At 41.0% G+C, this 17,680-nt stretch overlaps 1 protein-coding gene across 1 annotated transcript; it reads left to right on the forward strand.

Moving 5' to 3' along the window:
- Positions 1-6,224: 6,224 nt before the first annotated feature.
- On the forward strand, positions 6,225-7,562 carry trh (thyrotropin-releasing hormone). The gene is made up of 2 exons (XM_039007754.1): positions 6,225-6,414; positions 7,033-7,562. The coding sequence occupies exons 1-2, from the start codon at positions 6,225-6,227 to the stop codon at positions 7,560-7,562; spliced, it is 720 nt and encodes a 239-aa protein (XP_038863682.1).
- The last annotated feature ends 10,118 nt before the right edge of the window (positions 7,563-17,680 follow it).

A 17,680-nucleotide genomic window follows, 5' to 3' on the forward strand; every position in this document is an offset into this window, starting at 1 on the left:
TCCCAGACCTGCTGTTTTCAACTCTCTAGAGATAGCAGGAGCGGTAGAGATGCTCTGAATGATCGACTATGAAAAGCCAACTGACATTTACTCCTGAGGTGCTGACCTGTTGCATCCTCTTTAACCACTGGGATTATTATTATTTGACCCTGCTGGTCATCTATGAACATTTGAACATCTTGGTCATTTTCTGTTATAATCGCCACCCGGCACAGCCAGAAGAGGACTGGCCACCCCTCATAGCCTGGTTCCTCTCTAGATTTCTTCCTAGGTTAAGAAGGACCTTGGCCAAGAAGGACCTTGGTCAGGGAGGTGACCAAGAACCTAATGACCACTGACAGAACTACAGAGTTCTTTGGCTGAGATGGGAGAACCTTCCAGAAGGACAACAGTCTCTACGACACTTCACCAATCTGAGCTTTATGGGAGAGTGGCCAGACGGAAGCTACTTCTGAGAAAAAGACACATGAAATCACGCCTGGTTTGCAAGAAGGCATGTGATAGACTGAGCACATAAGGCAAAAGATTCTGTAGTCTGAGACAAAAAATAATATTTATGCAAAGTGCTATGTCTGGTGAACCAGGCACAGCTCATCACCTGTTTAACACCCATCCCTACTGTGAAGCATGGTGGTGGCAGCATCATTCTAAGGGGATGCTTTTCAGTGGCAGGGACTGGGAGACTGGTAAGGATAGAGGGAACAATGAATAGAGCCAAATACAGATAAATAATTGATGAGAACCTGTTTCAGAGTGCAAACAACCTCAGACTGGGGCGAAGATTTAAGTTCCAACAGGACAATGACCCAAAGCATACAGCCAAAGCAACGCTGGAATGGCTTCAGAACAAGAATGTGAAAGTTCTTGACTGGCCCAGCAAAAGCCCAGAAATTAAGACACATCTACCTTAACAGAGCATGAGAAAATCTGCAAGGAACAATTTGAGAAGATCTAGATGTTCAAAGCTGATAAGCTGATACAGTACACAAGATGACTCAAAGCTGTAATTGCTGCCAAAGGTGCAAAAATTTCTAAAAACATGTTTCCAATTTGTCATTATGGGCTATTGTGTGCAGATGGGAGAGCATTTTTGATTTAACCAATTCTGAAATCACGCTGTAACACAGCAATGTGGAATAAGTCAAGGATTATGAATACTTTTTGAATGCACTGTAATTGTACTTGTCTCTAGCCGTGTTCTTCCACAGAATAGTAGTGTAGCAAGAAATCACCCCGTCTGACACCTGCTAAATGTCTGTTCTCTGGGTTAAATGGGGGGGGGGGGGGTTAAACCTGACTTTAATTCTGCAGAATATCCCTGGTGTGGTTTGACAAGATGTGCTCTCTTACATAAAGTGTGGAGGTTTAGCTGGAAATCGTCAAGATCTTGTTCTGTGCACTAAAGGTGCACTTTATAGCTTCTATTTCCGGCCAACAGTGTGTCCCTGTCACTTGTTTGTTTCTGTTTTGGAGGACGGATGTGTAACGATGTACACTGAGAGTCAGGAAGCAAGTTCAGGAAGTGAATAAGTTTAATAAATAAATGAACAAAACAAGAACCCCAAACAGCGCACCGACATGGAACAGAAACAATGACGACTGGGGAAGAAACCAAAGGGAGTGACATATATAGGGCAGGTAATCAAGGAGGTGATGGAGTCCAGGTGAGTGTCATTATGCGCCTAACTCTGGTGACAGGTGTGCGCCAGCGTCCTGATAGGTCTAAATTGAATGACGTTTAATTGCAGTGGAAAGAAGCTACGGAGTACTCCTTTAACTGGTTACAACTGCTGTAGTTTATAACATAGCAGTCTGGTTAGACATGTATTGGATGTCTGTCGGACTTCTGGATAATGAGAGAGTGTGTGTGAATGTCTGCTCAACATTATCGATACTGTCACGGATTAAGGTCAAACAAAATATGGATCACTACACAGACCAATACACCTAATCACGATAGCCTACAGCAGAGAGAAAATACCACTATTCCAGCAGGAAAGACGTGGGTGGCAATATATTCTTACGTAGGGCTTCAGAAAGTATTCAAACCCCTTGACTTTTTCCACATTTTGTTGTTACAGCCTGAATTTAAAATGTATTCAATTAAGATGGTCTACACACAATACCCCCATCATTTTAAAGTAGAATTACATTTTAGACATTTTTTACAAACTAATTAAAAATGAAAAGCTGGAATGTCTTAAGTCAATTATTCAACCCTTTTATTACGGCAAGCCTGAATATGCTCAGGAGTAAAAATGTGCTAAAACAAGTCACATAATAACTTGCACTCTCCGTGCAAAAGTGGTTTAAACATGATTTTGGGATAACTTCCACATCTCTGTACCACACACATGCAAGGTCTGTAAGGTCACTCAGTCAAGCAGTGAATTTCAAACACAGATTCAACCACCAAGACAAGGGAGGTTTCCCAATGCCTCGCAGAGAAGGGCGACTATTGGTAGATGAGAACAAAAACAAAAAACAGGCATTAAATATCCCTTTGGTGAAGTTATTAATTACACTTTGGATGGTGTATCAAAAGAGACGTCCTTCCTAACTCGGTTGCCGGAGAGGAAGGAAAAGGCTCAGGGATTTCACCAAGAGGCCAATGCTGACTTTACAACACTTAAAGAGTTTAATGGCTGTGATAGAAAACTGAGGATGGACCAACAACATTGTAGTTACTCCACAATACTAACAAAAATAACAGAGTGAAAAGAAGGAAGCCTGTACAGAATAAAACATTACAAAACATGCATCCTGTTTGCAATAAGGCACTAAACTAAAACTGCGACAAAATGTGGCAAAGAAATGACCTTCATGTTCCGAATATAAATGTCATGGATCCTTCCGGAACATTCATTACGCACACCTGTCCCCTATTCCCACTGATTAGTACTTGTATAAGTGTGCCCTTTGGTTTCCATTGGGCAGTCCATTATTGTTACTATGTCTTTTGGTGCGTGTGAGTACCTGTGCTGTGTGTTTTGGGCTTTCGTGCCCTTGTGGATTGCACAGATGATTACGGGTCTCGTCCTGTGTGTTAATCATTGTCCGCGTGTGTTATTTATTCGAGGTACTCCTCGCTCTTTTGTTTTAGTTTCTACCCTGTGTTTTGTTACGTGTTTGTTTGGTCTTCGTCCCCATGCCTCTACACGGCACACCGTAATTTGGGCTTAATAAAAAAAACTATTACTCATTCCTGCACCTGTCTCCCGAATCTCTTCATTCCAACGTGACAACAAAGCATTATTTTGGGGGGAAATCCAACACGACACATCACTGACTATCACTCTTCATATTTACAAGCATGGTGGTGGCTGCATCATGTTATGGGTATACTTGTCATCGGAAATAAATACAAATTTGGATCAAAATAAATGGAATACAGCTAAGCACAGGCAAAATCCTTGAGGAAAACCTGGTTCAGTCTGGTTTTCAACAGACACTGGGAGATAGATTCACCTTTCAGCAGGACAATAACCTAAAACATGAGGCCAAATATACGCTGGAGTTACTTACCAACATTACATTGAATGTTCCTGATTGGCCAAGTTACAGTTGTGACTTAAAACGGCTTGACAATCTATGCAATACTTAAAAATGGCTGTCTAGCAATGATCCACAAGCAACTTGACAGAGCTTGAATAATGTGCAATATTGTACAATCCAGGTGTGAAAAGCTATTAGAGACTTACCCCAAAAGACTCACAGCTGTAATCGCTGCCAAATGGGATTCTAACATGTATTGACTCAGGGGGGTTGAATACTTATGTAAATGAGATATTTCTGTATTTAATATTCAATACATTTGCAAACATTTCTAAAAACATGTTTTAACTTTGTCATTATGGGGTATTGTGTGTAGATGGGTGAGAACCCCCACAATTGAATCCATTTTGAATTCAGGCTATAACACAAAATGTGGAATAAGTCAAGGGGTATGAACACTTTCTGACGGCACTTTGTGGGTTGTGTAGCTCATTTAGACAGCAGACAATGACTTAGCTAATGACATTGACAAACAGCGATAAAACATGATATAATCACTTCATGAGAATCAGTGGAAGCAAATGCGAACAATTCTAGCGAGAGAGAACATTTCTGTAATGTTACCCATAATATTCCCCAGATACAGTATTTGAGTGTCCACGTTGATGGAATATTCTTCTAAAACTGGACACAGGAATGTTCTTGAAACATGTCTAGAACATTAATATTGGATATTCTGAGAACATGGAAACCATGTTCCCTGTAAGTTCTGTTTGATATTTAGGGATGTTCTCCTAACTCTAATGCCAAAACATGCTAAATAGGTTCTCAGGAGGTTCTTGCTAATTTACAGTGCATTCTAAAGATTTTTTTTTGGTACCCTTCCCCAGATCTGTGCCTCGGCACAATCCTGTCAAAGCTCTACTGACAATTTCTTTGACCTCATGGCTTGGTTTTTGCTCTGACATGCACTGTCAACTGTGGGACATTATATAGACAGTTGTGTGCCTTTCCAAATCATGTCCAATCAATTGAATTTAGCACAGGTGGACTCCAATCAAGTTTCAGAAGAATCTCAAGGATGATTAATGGAAACAGGACGCACCTGAGCTCCATTTAGAATCTCATAGCAAAGGGTATGAATACTTATGTAAATGAGGCATCTGTTTTTTATGTTTAATACATTTGCAAAAATGTCTAAAAAACGTTTTTTACTTTGTCATTTTTATAGATTGATGAGGATTTTTTTTTTCATCAATTTTAGAATAAAGCTGTAACATAACAAATTGTGGAAAAAGTCAAGGGATCTAACTTCCTGATGACCTTCCTGAAGGTTCTTGCAAGGTTCCCATGGAACGTGTCTAAAACATTAATATCTTATATTTTGAGAACATGGCAACCTTGTTCTGTGTAAATTTTGGTGGGATGTTGATAGAATATTCTCCTAACCTTTAGAAACCTGGACACAGGAATGTTCTTGCAACGTTTCCAATGCAACGTGTATAGAACATTAATACTGAATATTCTGACAACATGCAACTATGTTCTGTGTAGGTTTGGTGGGACATTAATTCTATCAATCTTCTCCTAACCTAAAAGACAGTCTGTATGACCAAAAATATGATATTTACATGTTGTAGTTCATTTTGATACTAGAATAAATGTTTGAATCATATCGATGCCACATATGCTTTCAAAATGAGAAGTTGCTTATTATGTTCAATTGCTCTTTAGCAGTGGTGGAAAAAGTACCCATTTGTCATACTTCAGTAAAAATAAAGATACTTTAATAGAAATTGACTCAAGTAAAATGATTAGCATAATGCATCAATGAATGTCTATAGTTGGAGACAAAATACAGATATCTCGGTGGCAGAAGTTTATGAATGAATCCATACATTATCATCATTGACATATAAGTGTAGCATAATCTTAACAAGCGTCTTGAAAATGACAGCCCCAATGGCAAAATAAGTGAATACAATTACATCGGTCTTCTGCGAAATAAGCACCACCACTCTGCGATATGAGTAGAACATTTTTGAATGAATCCTCTCTCGCAGTCATCATATTTTACTCCTTCGGATTCGGCTGGTCGGCTCAGTTGACGCCCAAGAAAAGAACCCGACAGCGTCCTCTAGAGGTTAGAACCTACTTTAATCCAATTGCGCACGAATGTGAAATCAATGGAGACGAAGATTCTATGAAATTACTACAGCGTGGTTGCCGTGACGGGGGTAACCGCTGACTATAAATGGCGGGACGCGTTGTATCCGAACATACCTATAAACTTTGCCTCAACGGGTTTCCAACCGCTGCAAGAGGCAAAGAACATCCTTTCTAGTTGGTTTGCTATAATTCAAGGTTATCGGAGGTGCTGCGAGTGACACTAGCCAGAACACAAATCTAAGGTAAGTTTGGATCACCTGAAATATATATATATATATATATATATTTTTTTTTTTACATTAGATAATATCTCTGGACCTTCAGTTTGTGCATTGCGAAAATAGTTAGCAAATATCTATTCATAAAGGATTTTCCAGTTTTACGGACCAATAGGCTATTGAAACGTATTATGTGCGTAAAACAGACAGATAACTCCAAATTAGTTATACAATGTCAATGTCAATTAAATATCATATAGGATGCATGTTTTTTAAGTAACATAGTATATTTCCATTAATAATGATTTATTCTCTTGTTTTCGAACGAATGGCCAAGTTACTATGAAGTCCACCTGCCTGATCGTTCTGGCATCTCTGGCAGTCTGCAACCTGACCGTGGCTCGAGGACAGAGCATCCCCGCTGAGGAGAAAACGGGAGACCGGCAGATAGACGACATCATCCTACAAAGGGCCGAGAGCATACTGCTCCGTTCCATTCTAAAAATGACAGAGGATGAGGATGGTGTGAATGGTGCGTAATAGCTTTTGGATCGATTTTGTGTGTTTGGCAAACTGGCCGAGTTTGACACGAACCGGGGGTGTTTTACATTGAATTGAAAAGGAAAGAATTGAACACAATTGAACACATACATTCTAGTTATGCTTTTGTATACCTGTTTTAAAGTTACTTAGTTGCACGAAAGAAACATTTCGATTCGTTTCAGAAAGACCAGATTAACTCAATCATTTCGATTGTATTTCTTTTTTTCATTAACAAATAACCCAACATTTCCAAGATCTTTCATTCATGTTTTGTGCAACATTAACGCGAATACATTAAATAGATTGTGTTATTTGTTAGGATGCAAATCTATTTGGAGAGGGCAACCGGAAAAGCACCTGTAAAACGCATCCAATATTTTCCAGTAGTTAATACTGGCATCAAAGCACAAATGCCTATATTTTAATGGTGAAATAATGAAAACAGAATAGAATAAATATGTTTGACATAACCTAAGTTTTCACAAGTAAGTGCATTAAAACATTGTGTGTTCAATGGAAAGACATGTACACATGGCATAACAAGTGGTGGCAGATTTATATTTTCCCCTGTCAGTAAACTAATCAGGTTGTCATTTTAATTTTACAGAGGCATTGTCCTCTCAGCCAGAGTGGCTAGTGAAGCGGCAACACCCTGGTAAACGAGAGGAGGACGAGGACGAAGACTCTAGGGAGGTCCAGAAAAGACAGCACCCAGGAAAACGTGAAGACGAAATTGACTCTTTTGTCGAGCTTCAGAAAAGGCAGCATCCAGGCAAGCGCTCAATGCTGGAGCAGATTACAGAGAACTCCGCATTTCTAAGTGAACTCTCCAAACGTCAGCACCCGGGCAAGCGCTACCTGATGATGTACAGCAAGCGCCAGCATCCTGGCAGGCGAGATGTGGACGACGAGTCAGACGCAGCGGACCTCCAGGAGTTGGAGAAGCGCCAGCATCCCGGCAAACGTTACTGGGATAACATGAGCCCGGATTTGGGCGCCAACAGTCCCTGTGACGTGCTGGACCCTGGCTGCAGTAAAGCCAACCTGTTGCTGGAGCTATTAGACAACGCGGCGGAGAAGAGACAGCACCCGGGCAAAAGGTCCGCACCTGAGGAGGATTTGACTGATCAGGAGTGACGATTGGGCTGGCGCCTGCGAAATACTGTGTTGTAAAAAAAAATCTATGTGTAAATTGATACAATGAATCATTTCAAGTGGTTTATTATGAATATAATATGGACCCCTCTGCCATGGGTAGTCTATAGTTTTGGCAAGTCTTTGGCAAGCTGCTTTTATGACGAATATCCAGAAAACGTGTCCAGAAAGTATACTGAGAAACGTTTAAATTAGATATTATTTTGGGGGGAAAGCTTGAGTGTAATTAAACACACTTGGATTGCCAGAATCAGTAAGGCTCATAGGGATTTCAAGTTAGTGAATAGCTGTGTTTGCTAGACCAATATTGTTGTCATGAGATGCTCAGAAATGTATTCATTTTTCAGATTAAGCCTACGTGGCAAAGAAAAAAATAATAAAGCAAAGCATCTCAGGGAAATAGCTTTTGGCTCAGCAGGTAGGCAGCCTGTATCCAACAGAGGACGCAGGCTCTAAATCTGCTCTTTTCTGTCTGGCCTTGAATTGAATGATTCTAAGTTTCAGAGTTATGTAGACCAAATTGACCTGTAGTTAGTTTTATGATTTAATGCGTTCAAATTGCAAAATACAAGTGAATGTTCCCCTGACATATATAGTGGGTCTCTGGATTATTTTCCTCTTGAATAATATTGCATGGTATAAAAACGGATTATTATTGTACATTTTATGTTACTTTTGCCTTAAAGCTTATTAGGTTATGTATCTACAACGCTGTTATAGACCTACAATAAAACGCATTGGTACAGATCACGGAGCTTTGGTCTACAGTATGTTTTTCGTTTGAAATTCAGATCTATTCAGAGAAAGCCTCTATCCTTAGCCTTGCAACTAACATGGAACAGGTTAATTATGCTTTTATCTTCCACTACTGTGATTTTTAGATACAGTGGAAGAGATGGACACCAATGTGTTCCCACTAACACAGCAATTACAGCGCCATTAGCTAATTAATGCAAGTCAAAATAGCAGATGTCTGCGTGTCAAGTTACTCTCCTCCCATTTAATTGGCCTCAATCTTTCAATACCCTACACACTTAGCCTCATGCAGCATGTCCCCTCCTGTATTCCCTGGGGCTGCAGTGGAGCAGGTTGAGAGCTATATCAATCACACTGCCCTTTCCCACCTGGAAAAAAGAGCACCTATGTGAGAATGCTGTTCATTGACTACAACTCAGCATTCAACACCATAATGCCCACAAAAATCATTTTTAAGCTAAGGACCCTGGGACTAAACACCTCCCTCTGCAACTGGACTTCGTGATGGGCCACCCCCAGGTGGTTAGGGTAGGCAACAACACATCTGCCACGCTGATCCTCAACACTGGGGCCCCTCAGAGGTGCACGCTTAGTCCCCTCCTGTACTCCCTGTTCACCCACGACTGTGTGGCCAAACACGACTCCAACACCATTAAGTTTGCTGACGACACAACAGTGGTAGGCCTGATCACCGACAACGACGAGACAGCATAAAGGGAGGAGGTCAGAGACCTGGTAGTGTGGTGCCAGGACAACAACCTCTCCTCCAATGTGAGCAAGACACAGGAGCTGATCGTGGACTATAGGAAAAGGAGGGCCGAACAGGCCCTCATTAACATCGACAGGGCTGAAGTAGAGTGAGTCGAGAGTTTCAAGTTCTTTGTTGTCCACATCACCAACAAACTATCATGGTCCAAACACACCAAGACAGTTGTGAAGAGGGCACGACAACACCTTTTCCCCCTCAGGAGACTGAAAAGATTTGCTATTGGTCCCCAGATCGTCAAAAAGCTCTACAGCTGCACCATCGAGTGTAACGGCAGACAATCGCTAGGACCCATTTCTCAATACTTTTTCACTTTTTCAAAACTCTTCACACAGCGAGGACAACAGCAGTCTATGTGGGCTAAACTGTGGATCCTTTTTCATTGCTTTGGCACAAAATGAATTCAATCACTACATCTTTCAAATTTCATGAATTATTTTCTCACTCTCACACACAACCACCACCAAAACTCTATGTACCTACAGGCCAATTTGAATACTGAAGTCACCAAAAATGTGATTATTATCTGCAATGACTACAAGGTCCGATAAGAATTCAGGGAACTCAGTGAGGAGCACTGTATATGGCCCAGGAGGCCTGTAAACAGTAGCTATAAAAAGTGATTGAGCAGGGTGCATAGATTTCATGACTAGAAGCTCAAAAGACGAAAAACAGTCTTTTTTGTTGTTGTTGTAAATTCATATTTGCTGTTGTAAATGTTAGCAACACTTCCGCCTTGATGGGATGCACAGGGGATATGGTCACTAATCAGAAGGAGAAGCCTCATTTGAAATAGTAAATTCATCAGGGTTGAATAATTTTTCAGTCAGGCCAATCACATCAAGGTTTTTTTATTTTTTATTTCACCTTTATTTAACCAGGTAGGCCAGTTGAGAACAAGTTCTCATTTACAACTGCGAGCTGACCAAGATAAAGCAAAGCAGTGTGACACAAACAACAACACAGAGTTACACATGGGATAAACAAACATACAGTCAATAACACAATAGAAAAATCTATATACAGTGTGTGCAAATGTACTAAGATTAGGGAGGTAAGGCAATAAATAGGCCATAGTGGCAAAATAATTACAATTTAGCAATTAAACCCTGGAGTGATAGATGTGCAGAAGATGAATGTGCAAGTAGAGATACTGGGGTGCAAAATAGCAAAAAAATAATAACAATATGGGGATGAGGTAGTTGGGTGGGTTATTTACAGATGAGCTGTGTACAGGTGCAATGATCGGTAAGCTGCTCTGACAGCGGATGCTTATGATCAGTGATTAGTTCATTGACTATGACTGGAAGTAAGGGATCTAACATTAAGTAGCCCTATTTTGAGATGTGAGATATTGCAATCTCTTTCAATAATGACAGGAATGGAGGAGGTCTTTATTCCAGTGAGATTGCTAAGGTGAGCACCGCCATGTTTAGGTTTGCCCAACCGAGATCGAGGCACAGACACGGTCTCAATGGGGATAGCTGAGCTGACTATGCTAGAGGCAGACTCCACTAAGCTGGCAGGCTGGCTAACAGCCTGCTGCCTGGCCTGCACCCTATCTCATTGTGGAGCTAGAGGAGTTAGAGCCCTGTCTATGTTGATAGATAAGATGAGAGCACCCCTCCAGCTAGGATGGAGTCTGTCACTCCTCAGCAGTAGTGAGTCCCAGAAAGAGGGCCAATTATCTACAAATTCTATATTTTGGGAGGGATAGAAAATAGTTTTCAACTAGAGATTAAGTTGTGAGACTCTGCTGTAAAGCTCATCACTCCCCCTAACTGGGAGGGGGACAGAGACAATTACTCAATGCCGACACATCTTTCTGGCTAATTTACACGCTGAAGCTATGTTGCACTTGTTGACCTCTTGATTGTTTCATCCCAACATTGCTGTTGCTGACGTGGATAACAATATCCCTATACCATCTACACTCGCCAGTTTTAGTCTTAGCCAGCACCCTCTTCAAATGGTAGCCCTGCCCCTTGGTAAACAGTGTATGATCGCAGGAGGATTATTTTTAAGTCTAATATTGCGGGTAATGGAGTCGCCAATGACTAGGGTTTTCAATTTGCCAGAACTAAATGGTGGGAGGCTTCGGAGGCTCAGGCCTCGTAATGGGTGGAGGAGAGACCTGAAAAGGCTCGGCCTCTGACTTGTTGCTTAATGGGGAGAACCGGTTGAAAGTTTCTGGCGGCTGAATGAGTGACACCGGTTGAGCATGCCGACAGTATTTCTTTCCGGAAGCCTTGAGAAAATTCTGCGGCTGCGGGGACTGTGCAGGGGGATTTACACTACTATCTGTACTTACTGGTGTCTCAGACACTGTTTAATCCTTTCCTGTACTTAAATTGTCCTTGCCTAACGATTGCGTCTGAAGCTGGGCTTGCAACTCAGCTATACTCACCATAAGGCGATGGTTCATCTGCATACTATGAGTACAGCGACTGCAGTTAGACGGCATAGCGTTAATGTTACTACTTAGCTTTTTCGGCTGGTGGAGGTCCTGTAGAACCATGTCCAGATAAAGCGTCCGGGGTGAAAAAGTTGAATGAAAAAGTGAAGCGAGGTAAGAACTAAGACATTGGTCAATTTGTTAAATGCAGAGTTTTGGTTAAAAGTTTATTAAAAGTAAAAAATGAAATGTTTGGCAGGTAACCAAGTAGCAACAAACAGCACAGCAGTACGGAGGCAATGCAGTGTGAAGTGTGATGTCAACTGACGATCATGGCTAGACAGCCATTTTAAAGTTTTTCCATAGATTTTCAAGCCGATTTAAGCCAAACCTGTAACTAGGCCATTCAGAAACATTCAATGTCGTCTTGGTAAGCAACTCCAGTGTATATTTGGCCTTGTGTTTAGGTTATTGTCCTGCTGAAAGGTGAATTTGTCTCCCAGTGTCTGTTGAAACCAGGCTTCCTCTAGGATTTTGCCTTTGCTTACCTCTAGTATGTTTCTTTTTATCCTAAAAAACTCCCTAGTCTTTGCCGATGACAAGCATACCCATAACACGATGCAGCCAGCACCATGCTTGAAAATATGAAGAGTGGTACTCAGTGATGTGTTGTGTTGGATTTGCCCCAAACATAACACTTTGTATTCAGGACATTTCTAAGCAAATGTTTTTGTAGTCTTATTTTAGTGCCTTATGCAAACAGGATGCATATTTTGGAATATTTTTATTCTGTACAGGCTTCCTTCTTTTCACTCTGTCATTTAGGTTAGTTTTGTGGAGTAACTACAATGTTGTTGATAATCCTCAGTTTTCTCCTATCAATGTCATTCAACTCTGTAACTGTTTAAAGTCACCATTGGCTTCATGGTGAAATATCTGAGTGGTTTCCTTCCTCTCCGCCAACTGAGTTAGAAAGGACGTCTGTATCTTTGTAGTGACTGGGTGTATTGATACACCATCCAAAGTGTAATTAACAACTTCACAATGCTCAAAGGGATGGATATTGAATGTCTGCTTTTTTTACCCTTCTACCAATAGGTGTCCTTCTTTGCGAGGCATTCGAAAACCTCCCGGGTCTTTGTGGTTGAATCTGTGTTTGAAATTCACTGTTCGACTGAAGGACCTTACAGATAATTGTATGTGTGGGGTACAGAGATGAGGCAGTCATTCAAAAATCATGTTAAACAGTATTATTGCACACAAGAGTGAGCCCATGCAACTTTTTAAGTGACTTGCTAAGCAAATATTTACTCCTGAACGTATTTAGGCTTGCCGTTACAATGGGGTTGAATACTTATTGACTCAAGACATATCAGCTTTTTTTTTAAATATTAATTTGTAGAATTTTCGAAAAACATTATTCCACTTTGACATTATGGGGCATTGCGTCTAGGCCAGTGACACCAAATCTCAATTGAATACATTTTCAATTCAGGCTGTAACACAACAACATTTTGAAAAAGTCAAGGGGTGTGAATACTTTCTGAAGGCACTGTATAACGTCAGTCACTCTTCTTTCAAAAGTAAGAGTTATTTTGTTACCAATCCTGCGCAGAATTTGCTTATTTTATACACCATTTTTTCCTTTCATTTTTATATCCTATAAACAGGCCTTTATAAATGTGATGTTAATGTTGCTCAGTTGTATGGGAATTGTATTCTGTTTCTCAACACACTGCTGTTACCAAATAAACAACTCTTGTGAATAAACATAAGGAATTTCTGGAATTAATTAACTGTTCTCCCATGGTCAGAGCCGGAGTGAGAATCAAAAGGCAGTCAGTGTGTGTGTGTGTGTCTGTCTGTAAACCATGTCATCACTCACCAGCTCTTTGTCTGTGCAAGCGTTGAAGAAGTCCTGGTCTGAAACGGGTTCTGACAAGTAGGAGAGAAGCAGGTTGAGCCTGAGCTCGTCTCTCATCTTCACCCCATTCTGCATGATGGTCACTGGGAACTGATGACAGAGAGTTACAAATGCACATCATGGATGTTTATAAGGTAGCAACCTTGTCAATTGGTTCAGACCTCTTGGAGTGACAGTTAAGGTGTTGGCTTGACAGTGTCTGGACCTGGGTTCGAGTCTCAGTTGGGGCTACCCCCCAAATTTGCAACACTGGTGTCAGAAGTGGGATGACAGCCATGAGGCCATCTTTTTTATTTGACCTTAATTTATCTAGGCAAGTCAGTTAAGAACAAATGCTGACTTACAATGACCAGCCTACCAGGGAACAGTGGGTTAACTGCCTTGTTCAGGGGCAGAATGACAGATTTTTACCATGTCAGCTCAGGGATTTGATCCAGCAACCTATTGGTTACTGGCCCAACACTAACCACTAGGCTACCTGCCGCCCAAAAGCATCTGAGGGACTTGGTATAGAGAAACGTGGAAGAAGGTAATGTAGTGGCCTTAACTCAAGACCTAGCGACCTCGTCAAGACGCTCGTACATCTTGGCGTAACGGGTCAGGTGTTGGCTTGACAGTCGCTGAGCCTGGGTTCAAGTCCCGGTCCAGGCTACCCCCAAATTCCCTACAATATTCTAAAGTGGTTGGGCAGGCTAGAGCCAGTGTTGTAGTGGCATACCTTGGGTGAGGGGTAGCTGGTGAGCTGAAGTCTGGGCTTAAGTCCTCACAGATCTTGGTTGCGGTCCAAACACTTAAAAGACACACCCTATCCCCTCAGCCCTCAAATGAAGTGGATACTTCTGATGACGTATCATGATGTCTGATGAGTATACACTTGTAGGGCGAGGGAGGAAGGAATGATTTTTAAATGGACCACCCTTGGCCAGAAATTCTACACTCGTTTATCCCTTGATGATTGTGTTTTCAGCCACCGGTAGCTTGTGGGTGCTTTATATGTGCTACAGTCAGTTATGAGTGCATGTCTACTTATTTTAAACATATAATTAATAATATACGCCTGCTGTATGATAGCTAGCGAATTAATTAGCTAACCTTACATTAGCCTTACATTTGCCTACATTAGGTGTAATCGCTGCCAAAAGTGATTCTACCATGTATTGACTCAGGGATGTGAATGCTTATGTAAATGAGATATTTCAGTATTTATTTTTCAATAAATATGCCAACATTTCCAAAAACATGTTTTCAGTTTGTCATTATGGGGTATTGTGTGTGGATGGGTGAGATAAAAAATATATATAAACCATTTTGAATTCAGGCTGTAACACAACAAAATGTGAAATAAGTCAAGGGGTATGAATACTTTCTGAAAGGACTGTATTAGTATACAACCCTCTCGTAGAGGGTGCACACACCAAAATGTATAGTTGTAATCACATTCAAGGGTAAGCGCCTAGCTGTCAAATTCAACCTTTCAGGTGCCAAACCCACAGATCCCATATCTGCGGTCATGGGTGCCAAACTGTCCTGTGTGTCTTGGACAACGCGGAACCTTCCACAGGTCCCCACCAACAGGCAGATGTTCCCCTGGAAACAGGGTTGTTTGGGCCAACAGGGAGCCGCCGTAATCAACAAGAGACCCTCCTTACGGACCCTCTCGAACCCACAAATTCTGACGCTCCAGATACTCAACTAGTCTAAAGAAGGCCCGTTTTATTGCTTCTTTAATCAGAACAACAGTTTTCAGCTGTGCTAACATAATTGCAAAAGGGCTTTCTAATGATCAATTCGCCTTTTAAAATGATAAACTTCGATTAGGTAACACAACGTGCCATTGGAACACATGAGTGATGGTTGCCGACAATGGCCTCTGTACGCCTCTGTAATCATCCGTTTCCAGCTACAATAGTCATTTACAACATTAACAATGTCTACGCTGTATTTCTTATCAATTTTTTGTTATTTGAATGGACAAAAAAATTGCTTTTCTTTAAAAAACAAGGACATTTCTAAGTTGAACGGTAGTGTGCATTTCACTGTATCTTGCTGCAGCTAACTATCAGGCAGTGAGGCAGCCTATTTCTGAATGAGGTAGAGAGTGCAGCACCTAAATCTTCTGCACAGATTCTGTCAGACCTGGACCCTGACAGTAAATCTCAGTAAGACAAAAATAATGGTGTTCCAAAAAAGGTCCATTTGCCAGGACCACGAATACAAATTCCATCTAGACACCGTTGCCTTAGAGCACACAACAAACTACATGCCTCGGCCTAAACATCAGCGCCACAGATAACTTCCACAAAGCTGTGAACGATCTGAGAGACAAGGCAAGAAGGGCCTTCTATGCCATCAAAAAGAACATACAATTCAACATACCAATTAGGATCTTGCTAAAAATACTTGAATCAGTTATAGAACCCATTACCCTTTATGGTTGTGAGGTCTGGGTCCGCACACCAACCAAGAATTGACAAAATGGGACAAACACCAAATTGAGACTCTGAATGCAGAATTCTTCAAAAATATCTTCTGTGTTCAATGTAAAATGCCAAATAATGCATGCAGAGCAGAATTAGGCCGATACCCGTTAATTATCCAAATCCAGAAAAGAGACGTTAAATTCTACAACCACCTAAAAGGAAGCAATACCCAAACCTTCCATTACAAAGCCATCACCTACAGAGAAATGAACCTGGAGAGGAGCCCCCTAAGCAAGCTGGTCCTGGGGCTCTTTTCCCAAACACAAACAGACCCCACAGAGCCCCAGGTCAGCAACACAATTAGACCCAGCCAAATCATGAGAAAACAAAAAGATAATTACTTGACCCATTGGAAAGAATTTACAAAAAAACAGACCAAACTAGAATACTATTTGGCCCTGAACAGAGAGTACACAGTGGCCGAATACCTGACCACCGTGACTGACCCAAAATTAAGAAAATCTTTGACTATGTACAGACTCAGTGAGCATAGCCTTGCTATTGAGAAAGGCCGCCAAAGGCAGACCTGGCTCGCAAGAGAAGACAGGCTACAGTATGTGCACACTGCTCACAAAATGAGGTGAAAACTGAGCTGCACTTCCTAACCTCCTGCCAAATGTATGACCATATTAGAGACACATATTTCCCTCAGATTACACATACCCACAAAGAATTCGAAAACAAATCCAATTTGCATAAACTCCCATATCTATTGGCGGAAATACCACAGTGTGCAATCACAGCAGCAAGATTTGTGACCTGTTGCCACAAGAAAAGGGCCACCATTGAAGAACAAACACCACTGTAAATAAAACCTATATTTATGTATTTTTATTTTCCCTTTTGTACTTTAATAACCTGTTTGGGGTAGGGGTTCCACTAGCAGAACGTTTCGACAACATCCGGTGAAACTGCAGAGCGCAAAATATTTTTTTTTAAATTAAAGATATTTAACTTTCATACATTGACAAGTGCAATACACAAAATTAAAGATTAACTTCTTGTTAATCTAGCCATCGTGTCAGATTTCAAAAAGGCTTTACGGCGAAAGCAAACCATGCGATTATCTGAGGACAGCACCCCATCAAACAAACACATGACAATTACATTTCAACCCGCCAGGAGCGACACAAAAGTCAGAAATAACGATATAATTAATGCCTTACCTTTCAAGAACTTCTTCTGTTGGCACTCCAATATGTCCCATAAACATCACAAATGGTCCTTTTGTTCGATTAATTTGGTCGTTATGTCTGCAAAATGTCCATTTATTTGGCGCGTTTGATTGAGAAAAAACGGTTCCAACTCGCCCAGCATGACTACAAAATATCTAATAAGTTAACTGTAAACGCTCTCCAAACATTTCAAACAACTTTCCTAATCCTACGTTAGGTATTTTAAAACGTAAATAATCAATACAATTTAAGACGGGATAAACTGTGTTCAATACCGGATAAAAACAACGTGAAGCTCATGACCTGCATCAAAACAGTAAGTCCACTCGGCTGGACCCTCATTCTGAAAAGCCATACTTCTTAATTTCTCTAAAGAAAAACATCAACCAATTTCTAAAGACTGTTGACATCTTGTGGAAGCAATAGGAACTGCAACCAAGTGCCACAGAAATCTAGGTTCCCATAGAAAAACAATGGCAAACAGAGTAACGGCAACAATAAAAATATTCCTGGTTGGTTTGTCCTCGGGGTTTCGCCTGCCAAATAGGTTCTGTTATACTCACAGACATTATTCTAACGGTTTTATAAACTTTAGAGTGTTGTC

The sequence above is a fragment of the Salvelinus namaycush genome, chromosome 14 (assembly GCF_016432855.1).
Source record: "Salvelinus namaycush isolate Seneca chromosome 14, SaNama_1.0, whole genome shotgun sequence".
NCBI lineage: Eukaryota > Metazoa > Chordata > Actinopteri > Salmoniformes > Salmonidae > Salvelinus > Salvelinus namaycush.